We start from the raw sequence: 18,766 nt of genomic DNA on the forward strand, positions 1-18,766 counted from the left end.
GAAGTTCAGAGCAGATGGGATATTTCACTTGAAATTTTGAGAGGCCTTAAAATATATATATTTTATACATACATATCTTATATATATTTTTATATAAAAATTTGTTATATATATATAATATATTTTATATTTTAACATGGTGTTTTTACATCAAAATATAAAGTTTCATCAGAAAATTTGAACACCTCTCTTTATTTCACTTCCCTCCTCCAGTTTTGCCTCTTAAAAGAGAGGACAGTTATCACTTTCTGCGTGTTGGGACAGTGTTGGCACAGCAGTGTTTCTCTACAGATAAAATGTGTAGGGGCCATGTCTCAGAGAGATATTCCAGAAGTCTGTTCCTCCTTGGGAAACACTTTAAATATCTGTGATATGGAGGTGAAGTATCACTTCCCCTGTCACCAGAGTCACAGTCAGAGGTACTTCTCAACCTGCTAATAATGAGCCTCAGGGTGAAACTACAGCGATGCTGGACTGCTAGGTAAATGATACAATGCAGTCACCTCTGAAATGTAATGAAACCAAACAGCTGTCTACTCTTGATATTTATTTTTCCCTTGTTCTCTAGCACCTGAAAAAACCTGCCCTGGAGATAATAATGCTTCTTGGTGTCAAACAGCTCGGGAATCTGACAAATGTCAGAGGTGAAGAGATGTTTTCCCTGCCCGGCCCCTTGCCTTGATAACAGAGGAAAGGTCTGTTTCAGCCCCCATTCAAAGTGTTTATTTAATTACTGCATTTCTTCAACATCGGGCAAGCTGGCTTCTACAACACATTGACTAACCTATTTGGAAAGAAAAGAGCCGTGTCTGGCTAAATTATGTTTGTTGTGTTGGCACTTACTCAACAAAGGAGAATGGTAAAGGGCTGCAATTGCATCAGAGAACAATATCTAAGGCCAGCTCTCTGGGATCGCTTTGAACTCTCACTCATCGTTATTTTATGCATCCAATCTCCTTTGTGCTTGTAGAAGGAAGGGAAGAGATGCACTTGAATCTTGCCTTTAGGGCTTTTAATCAAAGCTGCAACTTTCCTGATTGCGACAGTGGATTTTCAAGCTCCAAATTCAAATCCCATGATTCTGTGGGCTGTGAGCAGAACTGTCTGAAGCACTCTTTAACAAGAGGAGCCTGCTCCCACTGTCAGGAAAGCCAAGTAAGTTTCAGGGCTTCTGGGCTCCCACGGCACTGCACAGAGCACGGTGACAGGGCACCACAGGCTGTGGGTACAGACTTGTGCATGGACCGAGGCCTCCCTCCTCAACCAAAGTGCCTGTAGCATTTACAAACTCCTCAGCGGGCTTTCTTCAGGTTCATCTACCGCTGGACCAAGCAGCAGAGCAACTTGTGACAGATGCAGCTGAAGAGGTGAAGGGCCGGCCATCTCGGCGTGTCCCTACACACAGCATGGCTGCAGCCTCCCACATCAGAGGCACACCTGCTCTGAAACTGTGGGTAGCAAGCTCAGGGTGAAATTGTGGTGAAGTGCAGGAAGAGCGGGAGGTTGGATGTGTAGCTCTGCCAGTAACTGCGCCAAAATTTTACTGACCACAGGGCCAAATCTGGAATTTTATCCCCCTCTCTGCTCCCCTTTCTGCCCACGTCGCCTCCACCTTTGTGAGTTTAGATCATCTCATACTGCTCTGTCACTGTCACTGCTACAGGGAGCGCCCTGCCCAGAGCCGAGCCCAGGGGGGCGATGTCAGGGGGAAGCCCCCCCGCGCTCTGCACCCCTCCCGCCGCCCACCAGGGGGCGCTGTGCCTGCAGCCCGCAGCCATTACCGCGGTCGGGCGGTAGGGGGGGCGGGGCCGGTGTGCCTTGATGGACAGCGCGGGCAGCCAATGGGAGCGCGTGGCGCGGGGAGGGGCGGGCGCGGGTCGCCATGGCGACGGGCGGAGGGGAAGGAGGAAGGGGGGGGGGGGCTCCTCCCTTTGTGCGGGGCCCGGCGCGCCGCCATGCATGGACGGGCATGGGATGGGGAGCGCCGCGCCCGCACGCACCGCCGGGGCTCAGCCGCTGCTGCTGGGGCTGCTCCTGGCGGCGGTGCTGCCTCAGGGTACCGGGGGGAGGGGGGGGAGGGAAGGGAAGGGAAGGGAAGGGAAGGGAAGGGAAGGGAAGGGAAGGGAAGGGAAGGGAAGGGAAGGGAAGGGAAGGGAAGGGAAGGGAAGGGAAGGGAAGGGAAGGGAAGGGAAGGGAAGGGAAGGGCAGGGAAGGGCAGGGAAGGGAAGGGAAGGGAAGGGAAGGGAAGGGAAGGGAAGGGAAGGGAAGGGAAGGGAAGGGAAGGGAAGGGAAGGGAAGGGAAGGGCTGCAGTGGAGGCTCGCCCGTTGACCAGGCGATGAGCTGAGGCACGGGGTTGCCTCATCATCGCCTTGAGAGCACCGGGAGCGAAACGCCGGGCTGGTGCCTTGCTGGGGTTAATGGTTTTAATCCGTGGCTTGCCATTGTCTGGGTGGAAGAGGAGTCACGCTGGGGTCATCTCAGCCCTGCAAACCTCCTTATGGCTGTCTTTCTGCCTCACAACCCCTTCCTTCTCTCTAATACGCTGTTTTCTCAACAAGCGAGCACCGTAATCTCTCTTCAGGGTGTTCTCTTCCACACATGTGGGTGTAGGACAGGATTTTGCTGTGCCGCCTGATTGCTTTCTACCTCCTGTTTTTTGTGCTCAGGTGACTGCCAGCTGCAGACGCCGTGTCGGATTCAGAAGTGCACCACTGATTTCGTGTCCTTAACGTCGCAACTCAACTCGGCCCTCGATGGCTTTGACCTGGAGTTCTGCAAGGCCCTGCGAGCGTACTCTGCCTGCACCTACCGCAATTCCAAAGTATGCCGCGGAAACCTGGTCTACCACTCCGCAGTCCTTGGCATCAGCGACCTCATGAGCCAGAGAAACTGTTCCAAGGACGGCCCCACGTCCTCCACCAACCCCGAAGTAACCCACGATCCCTGCAATTACAGTGGCCACACAGGAGCCAGTGAACATCCCGGAGGGGAGAAGACTACCCCCACGTACCTATTCTGTGGCTTGTTTGGTGATCCTCATCTGAGGACTTTTAAGGATCACTTCCAGACATGCAAAGTCGAAGGTGCTTGGCCTCTCATAGACAATAACTACTTATCAGTGCAAGTGACGAATGTGCCTGTGGTCCCAGGATCCAGTGCTACTGCTACAAATAAGGTATGGATTGTTCTTAAACACTGGGTATGCATACAGAAGTAGAAGGCCAGGACAGCAGAGTAAGTCGCTCGGCCTGCAACGGTTGAAGCAGCATTGCAGCTTGAGAATCTTCAATTAAGTAGTCTGAGAAATTAAAAGTGCTAGGCTCCTCTTCTGGAAAAATTGATTATTTTCTCAAAAATAAAACAGCTCCTTTTCTTCCCCAGGCTCCTCCCTCCTTTCCTCTCTCCCCCTCTCCCGCCCCCCCCCAAATTCACCATACATATCACAATATAAACATTTAAGAATAATAAATTTGATTGTCAAAACAGGTATCAAATTGCAGCATCTGTTTCCCTGCACTAAATAGAAATTCTAGGCAAAGAGAAGGAAAAGACAGTCTTTGCTTTCTTAAACTCTCTAAGTTGTATAGCCATAACAGTAGAGAACAAAAATCCATTGACAAAGTGGCAAACCTGTGATTTACCAAGATGTTGAGGATTCAGAGCAGAGAGGAGGGGAACTGCAGAGAACTGAGAGGAGGTAGCAAAAAATGACATTAATGCCAAATGGTTGTTAAAAGGTTTTAGTACCCTGGCTCTAGAAAGAACCAGCAGCCTGAAAATCCTGCCAAGTGTGTATATGTACCTTTTCAGACAGGCGAGGCTTAAAATGGCTATCAGCCGAACCACTTCAAGTGGCTAGAGAAGGAAAATGTGTATTGATGGCATATGTCATTTCCTTCTTTTAAGAAAAATATTTAACTCTCTCTGCCAAAGGCAGGTAACAGGTATACCTACAGAAAGAAAATGAGATACAAAGCATGAGCCTTGCTGAGATGTCCTGTGATTTACATGTACCTTGAGTCTGGGGTTAAAAAAATGCTCTGAACTTTTGAAGATAGCTTTTCATTAGTAAGCAGAATGACTTGAATGTATGTTTGAAGCTGATACTGCCACCTGCCTTGTTTGCTTTTTGAAGTGAAATAGCCTTTGTTTTTGCCGTGGTAGTGTAGCTCTTAGAGACTAATATACCTTGATCCTGCATGTACAAGATTATTTCAAGATCATCTGTACTGGAGAGTTTTCACTGTATCATTAAGTTCAGAGGTAGGTTGGAGGGAGCACATTTTCTAAGGAGATGACTGTGCAGTATTGTTAATAAGTGAAAATCAGTCATATCACTGCATTTCTGTTGGGTTTTGAGATGCTGACTTATGTAATGCTTATATCAGTGAAGCAAATTTTGGCATTTGAGAGAGGCCAAAGGTTGGACCGATATACTACTGAAATTCAAAATCACCTTTTCCTAACTCGTTATCGTACAGCTAACAGTCTGTATTGTCAGTGCTTAAAGACTGTAAGATGAAGGCATGAGGCTAAGCTGAATATGCTTTGCAAAAGAGATTTAGACTTAGGTCCCTTGAAATCTGTTCTGTGGGTTTCTTGCAAGATGCTGAAGTACAAGGAAGTACCATTTCATGTCTCCAGTAAGCTTCTTCCCTCAGTTTTGTTAAGTTTTGCAGGAAGCTCTTTTATTTCCTTACTCATAGAGATAAAACTAGAGTCTTTCTGTCCACAGATACTGTGGCTGGCCAGAGTGGGACGGTAGTAGATAGATGATATCTTAACATTTAACTGGCCACATTCTAGATGTGATTGACTACAGTAGCATACTATGCCGGTGTATGTAATCTCATGCAGATAACTAAGAGGAGAATTTAAGGAGATAAATATCTGTACATACTGAGGAAAAGTACATGTATCAAAGAATGCACCTTCTGTCTTTGTTTCTACTCTCAAAGTTTTTTGTTTTATTTTTGGCCTGGCATTCTGGAAAAGGTGATAATATATTTTTTTCTTTTATAATCATGGTTCAGTATTCCTGCATTTGTACAGATACAGCTGACCACTGAAACAATTAAATTAAATAAGATGTATGACTTAGGATATTAGAAATGTGTCTAATAGTAGTCTCTGTTACCTGGTATACAGTCCTTGAGCATTTTCTTTCTTTGGCAGGTAATCAAAATTGGATCAGCACACCTGTTTGTAGAAAATGAAGGTTTTTGAATGCACGAGTAATTTAGCAAGATAAATTTCAATACCTCCAGTGCATCGTCATCTTAACTCCTTGATTTCTTTATGAAGCAGACTATTATAACAGATACAGAAAAAGCTTGTTAAAATTGCACTACCACTATTGCACTGATGCCTGTAACATTTTCACTGGAGGTGTTCCACTCTGTGATGGTGGAGAGTCTTCTGGAAGTACTTCCCTTATTTTGGCCATGGGTGCATAGCTTAAGGTACCCTTAAAGAGCTACCAAAATAATTTCAGTGAATTTTACTTACAGAGTATTCCCTCCTTGCTGAGAGCATGCAGATCCATTGTTTGCCTTCTCCATAAGAAAAGCTGCCAGAATGCTATGCATCATTAGTCTTGGTTTCGTCATTGCCATTATTTGGATATGTCTTTAATGGGAAATAATAACAAAGGTTTATGCTGATCTTAAATTGTGCAGAAGCCAAAGCAAATACTAAACTGCTAACTAGACTACTTCAACCACCCTAAAGCAGACTTAATGAAAACAGAGATGAGAAGAATAGAGGTTTTAGTTTATCCTGAATGCCCTTTTTTTAGGGAAAGTAATTAGGGAAAGCCATAGGAATGAAATGTTGTACCTTCATCCTATATACAGTATGCTTGTGAAAATGGCTTAACTATCATTTCGCCGTATAGGTGGTTACTGCATTCAGATTTATCATAGCATTCTGGTGTACCATGTTTTAAGGAATCGTCAACAAAGTGATTATTATTTGTAGAGTTGTTCTGTCACTCCAAAAACTACGAGACTTGAGTGACCCCAGCAGTCTGAGGGCCATCCAGTAAGTTCATAACGGAGAAGAGAAAGCCAGGAGGACATTTTAAACAAAGAATGCAGAATAAAAATCTGTTTCCCCCCAACTTACTCTGTGCATCTGGCCGGGAAGTGTGGAAAGCTGTAAGACTCCTCCTTTCATTCCTTAATTGGAAAGGTATGTCCTCCAGTGGGAGTTGTGTATATATTCACAAAATGCTCTGGGCAATTTTTTGGTAGGTGTTTTGCATTTTTCTGTTGCCCATAGTGAGGACATCTGTGTATCCAGAGTGAACAAAGCTATTGTATATTCTGTGGTGCAGTTGAAACTTGCAACTTTTTTTTTTGTTTGTTTCGTTGTTGTGTATTGTTGTTGTTTTAGCTGGTCTGTTCTGTTTATGCCTCTTGGCATAGGATTGCAAGGCCTTTCAGATCGATAATAAGGGATTGTCACCAAGTAACTGCACTTAGGTCAATTTCTTTTTCTTTCTCACAGACTTCTGTATGAGTTTTGTGTAGGTTACTGGCATCTTTATATCTGATTTCCTCCAGCTTTAGACACAGAGCACTGCAGACTTTGAGGGGCTTTCTGAGAATGGATGTAGGGGGCTGTAGAGGGAGCAGGTAGGAAGTATGTTGGAGAATGCATTAAATAGAAGGCATTGCTGTGTGCTTCATTTAAGGGTTACAACGCTCCCATCAGGATGACAGCTGTTCTCTGTATCACTAGTGCAGTTGTCCCAAACAGCAAATGGAGCAGGGGCGCTTGGGCTTCCCTACCCAAAACCTTCCTTGCTTGCAGTAATTGGAAATTAACTAGTTTTCCTTATTTAGGTGCTTTGTAATGGACTGCCTGAGAATGAGAGAGTGAATGGCAGGACAGAGAAAGAAAACCAAATTGGCTGTGGAAAACAAAGAGCTCTTACCAAAGTTGTTTTACTGAGCATACAGATTTTAACCTGAGTATTGGCTGTGTTAGCAGGGAAGTGTTCCTCTTCTCAGAGTCAAAACTCTTAAATAGTTCTTTTGCACCATGGTTTCTGTTGTTTTTCAGGAGATCAGTGCAGACTGAATACTATGTACTTACTCTTCAAGCAATATTAAAGAGCTTGTCTTCCTGTTACCCTTCAGTTGTTCTTAAGTGGGAACATCAGATAACCAACCACGTGTTTTTTCATCTTTATAGACATTCTTCCTAAGCTCAAGTTGAACTTGGCTTTATTTCTCAGAAGTACATGCTTCAGTTTTGTTGGAGGACGTCAGCTAAAAGCTGCTTTGTCCATGAAGTAAAGCTGATTCCTCTTCCTGTTACCTTGGAGTGTTTCATTTCAGTGATTGAAGAGTAGAGAGGGCTGCAAGCAGAAGGGGAAAGGTAAGGGCCTGGGGTTTTGCACTCCATGCAAGGTAGTGCCGTGCTTGGGCATGTAGCTGGGCATAAGCCAATCAAATGATTCAGCAGGTAGCTGTGGACAGCTTGAAAATTGCAGGTGCAGGAGCACCTGCAGTGGATTTGGGATATTTCTGAAAGGCACATGCCTGCCAGTGCCTTTAAGACAAGCCGTCTGTTCTCACAGCAAGAGCCTCTTGCCTGTGCCTTGACTAGACTTTCCAAACAGCTAGCTACTGAATGTCCCCTGAGCTGTGTTTGCACTGCAGTTAGGGCAGACTGAAACCTCCTCTTGGGTTTAAACAGTGTGACAGGTTCTAATTTAGAATCCTTTTCATGCATTGCAACTATAAATTTACACCTGTTGGTGTGCTTTATTTTTCTATATCTGTTTTTTTTTCAGCTTCATAGAAGACAAGGTAGAAGAAATAATAAACTTCTACTGTGCAACTGTGGTTAGGGCAAATTGGTGCTTTGGTTCCTGGTAACCTTTTGACCATAACCAAATGATGGTTAGTTCACAGCGTGTGAAAAGAATTATTTTTTTTTTGTTATGAATAGCAATGGGTGATAGAGAAGCTCAGGAGAAAGGGATGTTGGCACCATCCTGGCAGCAAGACAGGCAGTGAATGTAGTTTTGAGGTTAGCTTCTTAGGCAGAGGCTGCAGCAGAAGATACTGTCTGCTGGGTGCTGTGTGTTTTGGTTTGAGGGATTTCCTCTGTGCTCTACAGAAGATGCAGATAAGCTCTTTGGTCTTGTGTTTGCTCTTGGAACTCAGACTTGTCAGGGGAATGCAAAGCTTCATTTCTGACACAATTTCTTGCATCTATCTCAAGCCTCAGCTCTGTGCTTGTGTATTCAGCACATTCCTCATGATCCTGTCCATCGGGAAAGCTCATTTAATTCTGTCATGGACACGTTCCCTATGTGCAAAGCTTTCATAGGGTTACTTTGATGTGCAGCACAGTTTGGGACAGTCTCAGAAGAACAACACAGAAAAACAGCCACAGCTTTCCTGGGCACAGGCGATCTGTTGAATTTGGTGATTTGCCAGCTTCACAAGTGTGAAGATAAACTGTGCTGTTTCCTGGTGTTCAGAACAACCTGGACGTACTAAAGGGTTTTTGTAGGACAAGCTGTGGCAGTTTGTCAGGCACTAAACTGTTTCTTTGTGTGTTACATCTGTGGAACTGCTGGACAACTGCTACAGGGACTTCACTGGCTTGAACCCCTTCCTTTAGGGAGAGGAAAACAGAGTACGCAGGAGGACTCCGCCAGCAGCATCTGTATGAATGCCTTTAAAGCCTTGGGGGTCTTCTGGGGTCAGAAGGACAGAATAAGGTCATTCCTGTAGGTGGCACTTTTTCCTCAGACTTGGATACGTGAATTAAGTGTTGATGTGGTAGTAAACAGGCTTTACTTCCTTGCTTGTTTGCTCTCACTGCTTGCTACTCCCTCACTGCTGCGGAGGGAGAGGTCTGCTTGAAAAAAAGAGGTAGAATATTTTAGCTACTATTCACGTTGCTTTAGGAATTAAAGTTGTAGGGCTGAGCAGTCGTTAGCATTTGTGAAGCACCTTTTGGTTTGTTTTTTTTCATCCAGAAAGGCATGCAATGCATCTTAAAATGCAGTAGCATGTGATGTAACTTGAAATTAGGATATTGAATCCAAATTTTACAATGAATCCTTTTGGTTCTACTTAATAAAGTCTCTCTAGCTCTACCTTTCAGCATGGGCCATTACTCAGGTGGTTTTCTTTGGGTGGTACTTGGTTTCTTAGATCAGTGTGTGTGATTCACACCTGTTGCGGCCCTCAGGAAAGAAAAGCTGTGAAAATATCTGTTATAGATTGAAAGTTATTTAATGCACTGGGATTTAAAAAAATATATCCTTTTAATTATATGTATATTTGAACTCTGAAAGCTTTTGGATGTCATTTAAGGCCGTCATGTACACTAGGGAGTTGTCTACCTATGAACTCTTAAAAGCTACCTTACACATACCACATAAAGTCCTTCACTGCCTTCCCAGGGATATTTGAAGACCACCGATCTAATACCATAAAACTTTCTGCTGAAACATCTACCTATTCTCCAGTGCTTAATTAAATTACTACTAAGCTATCGGGGCTGTATTTTTCTTGAGTTTCCTTCAGATTTTTCCAAAGTCATTGCTTGCTCAGTAGGTAGTGTCACCGTCTTGCATGTGATACTTCATGCTTCATGTGTGTTTTCTGACATCTGGATGAACTCTTTTTTTTTTTTTTTTTTTTTGTCAGCCTCTTTCCTGAGGAATTTTCCCTGCAGTAGGCATACAAGTGTGCACATGCTAAACTTGTTTTAGAAAGGAAAAAGTATAACGTAGTCAAAAATGTCACCTTGAAAACTTAAACAGGAAAAGCTTTGCAATTAAACTTGCTTCATCTCCCTTTGCAACAAGGTCTTCAGTATCCCTCAGGACCAAGTAATGAGATTGAGGTAGGAACTGGTGAGAGAAGGGAAGGACCTTAGGCTGGGCAGAGAGAGAATGGGTTCAGAGCAGCCTCGATGAGAAGCAGCTGGGGTTCTCATCACGCAGAACTCATAAACTCAGCACATTCCTCATGATCCTCATGTTTGTTTATGAGGTGCTCAACATGAGCTGTCGATGTGCATCTACAGCCCAGAAAGCCAACTGTGTCCTGGGCTGCATCCAAAGAAATGTGGCCAGCAGGGTGAAGGAGGTGATTCTCCCTGCTCCCATGGGACTCCACTGGGAACACTGCGTTCAGCTCTGGAAGATCATGCACAAGAAGGTCATGGACCTGTTAGAGCAAGTCCAGAGGAGAGCCATGAAGATGATCCAGGGGCTGGAGCACCTCTCCAATGAAGACAGGCTGAGGGAGTTGGGGTTGTTCAACCTGGAGAAGAGAAAGCTCTGGGCAGGCCTTCCAGTACCTATCAGAAAGCTGGAGAGGGACTTTTTGTCAGGGATTGTAGTGATAGGACAAGGAGTAATGGTTTTAAACTGAGAGAGGGTAGGTTTAGATTAGATACAAGGAATAAATTCTATACTCTGAGGATGGTGAGGCACTAGAACAAGTTGCCCTGAGAAGCTGTGGTTGCCCCATCCCTGGAGGTGTTCAAGGCCAGGTTGGATGGGGCTACAAGCAACCTGGTCTGGTGGGAGATATCCCAGCCTGTGGTGGAATTAGATGATCTTTAAGGTCCCTTCCAACCCAAACCATTCTGTGATTTGATGACCTTACAGATCTCTGGTTGTATTGATCTAGATTAGAGCAATATGATAGGACAGAAAATGCAACATCCAAACTTAATGTCTAGAGCCACAATGTTTAAATATGGTTGTCCTTGGCAAGTCTTAATGGTCTCTTTGTTGATCCTCTTCAGGAGGCATCCTTGCGAAGTATTTGGGGGCCTTCGTTCACTTAGGTGTTCATCCCTCATTCAGCATGAAGCTGTGACTGCTGATTTTGCCTTAGGGTGAAGGCTTCTGTTCTCCCTCTCTGTCTCTGAAGTTGTTTGCATTTCATTCTTTCAGAGGTAGGAGTTTTGGAGAGAAGACTTAGATGCTTCCTGGTAAACTTTGCTAGGTCCCTTGCTTAGCTGTTCTATGAAGCAGCCAGTTCTGTCTGTCATTAAAACCATTGCCTCTTGTTATCTCCAGGTTCGCTCTGTTGCTGAGTGGATGCAGAGCTTTACTTCTGCTGAAATGTAAATCATTCTTTCTTTGCAAAGCAACACAAAAGTGTCCCAGGAAGTAGCTTCTTCATCTGAGCAGGCTGAGATAGAAATCTGTTTAATTGAAACTGTTATATAAAATACAACACCTGATTTACTTCACGAGGCTCTGGATTATGTGCAGAAGCACTAATTGCTTTTCAAATCTCAAGTATCTCTTCTCTAGGTTGGTGAGTTTACTTCAACAAGCACAAAGATGTGAGGTGGTCTTTACAACAAGAAGTGTGATTGAACATTTTCTGAATCTCGATCACAAGCATTCAAGCTCTGCTTAGCTGTGGCTCACAGATACACTTAGCAGATCACTTGACTGATGATGGTCTCGAACTAGCTGTGTAACTGATTAAAGCAAAGAAAAAACGTTTGAAAATTCCAGACAGCAACTAGCAAGAACATACGGAATGAAAATAGCGAGTGCTGTCAGTGTGGGTGAGAGACAGACACAGACTGAGTGTGTCAACTAACCAGGACGTGCCAAATACTGAAGAACAATGCAGTACTGTTTAGAGTATGCCTGCATACTCCAGAGGAGGAATTATTGTAGAGGAAGGAGGGAAAAGGGTAGACTTTTGTCTTTTATGACTGGCATGGAGAGGTGAGGCTAAAGAGATTAGAGGTGTTATTCAGACTGTCTGTAGTGCAGCTGTTTACTTAACCTCTAGCTCTGACTTCAAAGCAGAGTGGTAGGAAACAAAAGCTGTTGAGCAGAAGTGTGCAGGCTAAGTGAAATTATAATGTGAGGTTGCCATAAAGTAGACCTTAAGGAAAATTGTAACGTTAATTTGAAATACCCTCTAATGTGTTTTGGAGTACTCTGAATCTTGTGGCAGAGTGCTTAAATGACAGACTAATGAATTCTGATGTAATCAATCAGTCAAGGATGAAAATAATGAAAATATTTATTTTTGGTACAAAATATCCTTTGACCTTTTCAAGAAATCATTATTTACTCTGCTTCAAAACTGTAAAGGAGGAAGCATCTCTGTTTGTAACATTTATACGTGATTTCTCATTGTAATTTTATTTTTTGAAAAAGCCACTAGGCACTCTGAGTTTGGTCTGCCAAATAGCCTGATTATTCCCTTCGAGTAAGACTGGAGGACCTACTCTTTCCTTTGTGGCGTATTCAAATAAGTGTTAAAGTTTAAAAGGCCAGTCATAATCTTAAAAGACTGAGTAATTGCTTTGTAGTTGTGGTTTTTATGTTGGAGCTCACCCTTCAAAGGCATGACTTGGAGTATCTTTTGGTGTTGCTTTGGTTCTCCACCAGCACATTACCGAGCAGCAGCAGACTGAAGTGTCAAATCTCCCAGCTCCTGGGACGGATGAATCCAGGAGCCATAAGCACTTACGTGACTAGCTGTTCTTCCTGCTCGTACATCTCATTTCAGCGCATGTCGTGTTGGTGGCTGATACAGCACCAAATACATCCGTGCCTTTACAGCAGTAAAGCAGCAAATACATCCGTGCCTTTACAGCAGTCTCACCCTGCTAATCCTGGCAACACCTCCAGGAAGTAACGAGTACCCGACAAAGGTCACACAGTCACTGTGAGAGAGGTGGTGAGAATACTGGGGGTGAGGGAAGCTGAATTCTTGTGGTCCTTTCTGTGCTTTCACGCAGTTCAATCCAGTTCTGCTCTGGTGGCTAGTAGTGCAGGAATTATTTGGCACATTGCTCCACTGTGATTGCAGGATGCATTCCAAAGTGTTAAGAAACCATCAGGCAAGAGGGAGTTGTGATGCTTAATTAAATATAAGCCTTTTCCTTTCCTGACCCTGTTGCAGTTACCACATGCTAATACTGTTGCTTCCAGGCCAAGTTAAGAACAAATTTAACAATTGCCACCTGGGAAAATATTGCTTTAAGCATGTGTACAGGCTGTTTTCTGCTTAGGCATGAATGCAGACAAGTGTCAAGGTCTGGACTAGCGGGCAGTCCCAGAAAATCTCAGCTGCAAAATGGAAAAGAGATTCAAACGACTCTTTTTTTTTTTTTTTTTTTTTCCCCATGATCACTAACCTTTGTTGTTTCTTTTTCTTATCTCTCCCCTCCAGATAACTATTATCTTTAAATCATACCAGGACTGTACGGATCAGAAGGTATACCAAGCAGTGACTGATGACTTGCCTGCAGCTTTTGTTGATGGTACAACAGGTGGAGGCGATGGGAACACCAAGAGCTTGCAAATCGTGGATAAAGTCAGTGGCAAATACATCGAAATGCATGCCAGGCATATTGGGACCATGGTGTACATACGTCAGCTTGGGCGCTACTTAACGCTGGCCATTCGCATGCCTCAAGAGCTGGCCATGGCCTACGAGGAGAGTCAGGATCTGCAGCTGTGTGTGAATGGTTGCCCTTCAAGTGAACGTATAGATGATAGTGGCCACTTGCCTTTACCCGTGAGGGGCCAGTTGCTCCCTCAGGTAGGCACTGCTCATCCCCGGTCCGTGTACACACTGGAATCTGCGACCACCAAATGCAACGAGAAGATGCTGGTGAAGGACATCTATTTTTACTCATGTGTGTTTGACCTGCTTACCACTGGTGATGCTAACTTCACGGCTGCTGCTCACAGTGCCTTGCAGGATGTGGAGGCATTGCACCCCAGAAAGGAGCGCTGGCATATCTTTCCCAGCAGCAGAGGTGGTGCTGTGGGCAAGGGTAGCCAATTCTTTGTCAGTCTTGGACTTGTGTGCTTGATCCTTGTTGTGTTTTTGTAGGTGTTGTTGTTGTTTTCTTTGTCTATAACAAAGTTTTGAAATATATATTGTCATAATATATTGAGTAAAGATGAGTATATATGTATATACAATGTATATGAAGGGATGTTTTGTCTTGGGACGCCCACCAGATTGTACATACTGTGTTGACTGTTCTCATGTACGTTGGATGTAGTATTCTTTGTATCTATTTGTTTTGCAGTTGGTGAAATGTTTTATAATGTCCCTGCATTGGGACCTGATAGAAAGCACTTTATTTTTTATATATTAAATATTTATGTGTGTATCTGAGTAACTATATTATACATATACACATGTACATACAGTACTCAGTGCTCTGCCTAGCTACTGCTTGGTTTAACAGATTTTTTTACTGTATTAATTCATGGGGATATTTTCTACACTTTCTCTTACTGTAGAGACAGCACCTCTCTTGTCCTGTAACGATGTCTGTATTTTACTGGGTTCCCTAGTTAAAATAATTTAAAAAGGAATCATATTCTGTCCTAATGGTCCTCCCTTCTTTGGAGGGAGAGAGTGAAGTGATTCCCATTAGCTCAGAAGGCTATCTCGGATAACATGATTTACAGAACCTGCTATGTAATTCTGACATTTCATACTTCCATGGCATGAGTTTGAAAATAAGCTAAGTGAATGTGTTTGAGTGAAACTTATGTGGCTTTGTAGAGCCATTGGAGAGATGATTTTGAAAGACACTAATGGTGTACTTTTGTAAGTGTGTAACATTTCCTCTTCAAAGTAGCTGCTGCAGATGGTTCTGCCCTGGAAGGTTAAGTCATTCTGCACTTACGTGTTAATTATATCAGTATATTAAAAAGGGGGGAGGGAAATGAGGCACCTGACTGCTGTTACTGAGGAACTAGGAGAAGAACGAGTTGGTGGCTTAAAGGCTGGTTTTACATAGTGCCTTAATCTGCTGCAAGAAACTGCAGTGTTTGTGCATGCTACAGTAACTCCAGCTCCAAGACAGGCTTGTTTCCCTCTTGAAACTATTCATCTGAGGTTCGTTGGACTGATGCATTAGCCCTGTTCTGGAAAAAGACCCAAGTAGCATTTGCCTTTGCTAGAAAAAAAAAAAAATTGAGCTCGTGTTTGCTTTGGTGGAGGGAGATGGACTTCATTTGTACAGCGAAAGCTCATGTTTTTTATGAAGACTGGCAGGGTTTATGAAGTTCTGGCAGGGTTAGGGATTACTGTGTGGTATGGACAGCAGTAGTCTTCTCAAATGAACTAATTAATTCCTTTTTTGGATGCGTAACCGCATGCAGGTGTTACTCTGGGAACACATGAGATGAAAATAGTCAGAACTGAGTTAAGGCAGAATGTGAAAATTTGTTCTAGGCTAGATCCATTGGCAGCTTGTTTTGTCGGTCTAACTGCGTGATGGTGCTGTTTGAGCTGAGTTGGACTTGGGGAATTATGCTGTGTCTGATTTTGTGGTTCCCAGAGTTGCACCTGATGGTGACAGGCTTCTCCCTGTTTTGGGTGGCTGAACTTCCTCATCACTGCTCTGAATTTAAAGGTCACATGGCTGAAAGCTGATGGACAGCCTAGCGTTGCTGCGGTGATGCATGTACTTTCGGGGCAGACACTATAAACTGAATAATGCCTCTCCCTACATGCTTTGTGTGTACACATATACAAACACATATATAGTATATATGTATATGAGCATTGAGCTGTGAGCCTCTCAGGTAAATAGTATTTCAGAAATGTAGTACTTCCCCTAAAGAGTTTTCAGTTTTCTTCCTCCCGCTGTGGGGATTTCTTGAGAAAATGTTATTTGCACATGTTCATTCTTGACGTCTGCCATCGCCAAGAGAACTTTAGTTAATGCCAAACGTGGATATTTTCAAGCTAGTGAATGTTCTTTGGAGAGAACTTAGGCTTACAGGGAACATTGTTTTTTTTTGCATATGCTCCAAATGGCTGTCTTTTAGAAGGCTGCAGTTTTTAATTTTCATGCCTGGAAACCCCAAATTGTGTCAGTCCTTATAGAGTCTTTTAGATACGGTTCATAAATGTACCAGTAAATATATGTTAGTGTGAAAGAGTGACTGTGCAGTGTGTAAATACTTTAAATTATTATCGTAGAAGAATAAAGTTGCCTGCCCTGCTGAGGAATGCCTGTGATGTGGTGTTAGTGACCCCTGGTGGGGTGCAGGGAAACTGGGGATATGGGTTAACCCACTGGGCAGGCAATCTGTAAGCAAAGCCCTGATTTCTTTCCTAGCCATCCTTTGTTGCATAGGAATGTGGTGAGTACCATTGCCATACTGCCTGGCAGATGCCTGCTGCCCCTCTGCTAGATAAGCTGCATAGTGAAATCTGTGACCAGCCACTGCAATCCACGCCAGTTTATTGAAGACACTTTGTGGGAAGCCAACAGCAGGAACCATCGCTTCAGGATCCCACTTGTACACTTCCTTTGCAGTGTTTGCAGAGGTACGTAGGAGAGCTTTTAACACGGTGGTCCTGATACTGTGTTCATCTTGATGGGTCTTACAAAAATCTGCTTTAAAAGTTACTGGAGAGCTCTCAGATCAGAATAACCTTGGAAGAGAAAACTATCTGCTGTGAAACTGAAGAGGAAACAGGCATCAAAAGAATTAAAGGTACAGAAGAGCCCACAATACTAGATAACTGTGTATAACGAGATGATTTAATACATGGGAGCTGTAATATTTCAGCTGCGAGGCTAATCACACAGTTTGATGGAAAACTGAAAGCACCAAAGCTTACAAAGTTATATCAGGCACTAAGAATAAACACAATGAATAGTGTTTTGCTGGGCTTCTGTTACAGTTAGAATTTGAGGGGTAGGAGGTAGATCGGTCTTTGAAATGCTTTGTGGAAACAATGGCTGTAGGAAGCGAAGTTCAGTGTAGTCATGTTCAGTGTACGTGAGAGAAGGCCTTCGTATCTGTAAGAGCTTATTTTCAAATGTCATTTACCACAACTAGCTCTGCAGAAGGCAATGTAGCTTTATTATCTTTATTATCAGTAATTTAATACAACAACTAGTAAGCTATTGTTGAAGCTTTCTTTGTCTTTAAAAAGGTAGCTGGTGATTTGGATGTCAATGGCTTACTTAAAAGATTATTTTGAGTCTCTTCTAGAACATTTTAAACCAGAGTATTTCCTAATCCTGTGCTAGCAGAGCTCTTAACAGCAGCTGAGGATAGTTCTCTGTAGTTGGGACTGATGACTTCCCTAGGAAGCCCGTCACAGAACTGAGCAGAGTACTGGGTGCTTAATCCTTCATTTTGTATGTACATATGGTTTCTGAAGGAAGCCTCGCCTTACAAAAGGGAATGGCACACTCAACTGACTGTCAAACCAAAAATTCTCTCACTTTTCACATCCTGGAAAACCTGGTTGGAAGAACAGTCTGCACTGAGCACCTACTAAGTGGGACACGACCTCATGCAATGTCTGAGAGCAATCTGCCTTTCAGCTGAGTTAGGCCCTCCGATATGCAAGCACATCAGTACAGTTCCTTTGAAATTGCTGCTGTTCTGCCAGAAAATAGGTCCCCAACTGTTTAAGGTCTGTTACCTTAGCGCTATGGATACCATGTGTTTGTTTTATGGATTTTGAGGATGTGGAGTGGCTATTTGCTTACATATACCCTCACTGAAGCAAGCAATGTTGCAAGCTTTGCCCCACCTCATGAGTGTTTTATTAGGGGACATATTTAAGAAAACAAACAAATGGCTTGTGGCTTTCCTCTCTTGTGAGACTCATAGCACAGTTTGAAATCTAGCATTCGTTTTATTCTTCATGTAAGTAGAGGTGAAGTTTTACAGTGAAGCTTTCATGCTTTGAGTTCTTTTAATTCCCGTATGTGTCTTGACTGATACAAGGTGTATCCCTTTCTGTCTTTCCCTATTCTGTCTATTCCCTATTCTAAAGCTATTAAAGACTGCTACATATAAAAAGCCTAGACGTGACTAGTAATGACTTTTTTTCTTTTTTGAAAGGTGTTCTGTGTTGCTGTTTACAAGCTAAACTTTCTTCTGTGTCATGCTGTTAGTTCTTTTCATCCATATTCCGAACAACTGAAAGTTGTGTGGGCCAGTGTTGTTCATTAGATTTTATCATTCTAATTAATTAGCTTGTTTTGGAGAGCAGCATAGCCACAGATCAGGTACAGGTGTGCAGGTAAATTTGTGATGTTGATGGAAAACAATTGTATCTGATCTGGTTCAGAATTCTTTTAATCTGGCTAAATGTTTGTAAATCAGACTTAATTGAATTAAAAGCTGCTGATTAGTAAATCAACTATGACCAATAAGATTGATTAGAGACATTGGGTACGTGCAGGGGTAATCTTCAGACCTGATAACTAGCTTCAAAAAAGACTTCTACCACATGTGGATTGTCAGTGGTTTTATTTGTAAGAATTATTTTCATGATTATTGTAGTTTTAAAGTTTGATTTCCTTTTTTTTTTTTTTTGTTTTGTTTTGTTTTGTTTTCCCTACACCATATCAGTAGAACTACCCTTTATATATAGGCAATGTGTAATTTTTACTGATTACAAATGTGATGAGGGCTGGATTTACAAAAGATTCTATACACCTAGATGGTGTGGGAAGTATTTAAATCCAAAGCAGATTAACAGCCTTTTCAGCTTGAATCCAGACTTGGCTCTAAGATCTCTACCTCTCTGTTGCATTAATCCAGTAAAGTCCCTCAGGGTGACTATATTTTTGCCACCAAGCAGAGTAAAATAACATGGTCTTGAAGGTGGTGCCTGCACACTCCCCAGATTCATGTGGTTCATCTGCCTAGTTTACTTACAGGGCTTTTTTGGCAGGTAATTGACCTCCTCACTCCTCATGCTTTGCAGATGACAGTAAGAGTTGCTGGCA

The 18,766-nt window shown here is 43.0% G+C and overlaps 1 protein-coding gene across 1 annotated transcript; it reads left to right on the forward strand.

The window, feature by feature from the left end:
• The first annotated feature begins 1,898 nt into the window (after window positions 1-1,898).
• On the forward strand, window positions 1,899-17,836 carry RGMB (repulsive guidance molecule BMP co-receptor b). Its single transcript, XM_038170922.2, has 3 exons — window positions 1,899-2,056; window positions 2,668-3,176; window positions 13,201-17,836. The coding sequence occupies exons 1-3, from the start codon at window positions 1,960-1,962 to the stop codon at window positions 13,867-13,869; spliced, it is 1,275 nt and encodes a 424-aa protein (XP_038026850.2). The 5' UTR covers window positions 1,899-1,959; the 3' UTR covers window positions 13,870-17,836.
• Window positions 17,837-18,766: the final 930 nt, after the last annotated feature.

This window comes from Anas platyrhynchos, chromosome Z (assembly GCF_047663525.1).
Source record: "Anas platyrhynchos isolate ZD024472 breed Pekin duck chromosome Z, IASCAAS_PekinDuck_T2T, whole genome shotgun sequence".
In the NCBI taxonomy this organism is placed as follows: Eukaryota; Metazoa; Chordata; class Aves; order Anseriformes; family Anatidae; genus Anas; species Anas platyrhynchos.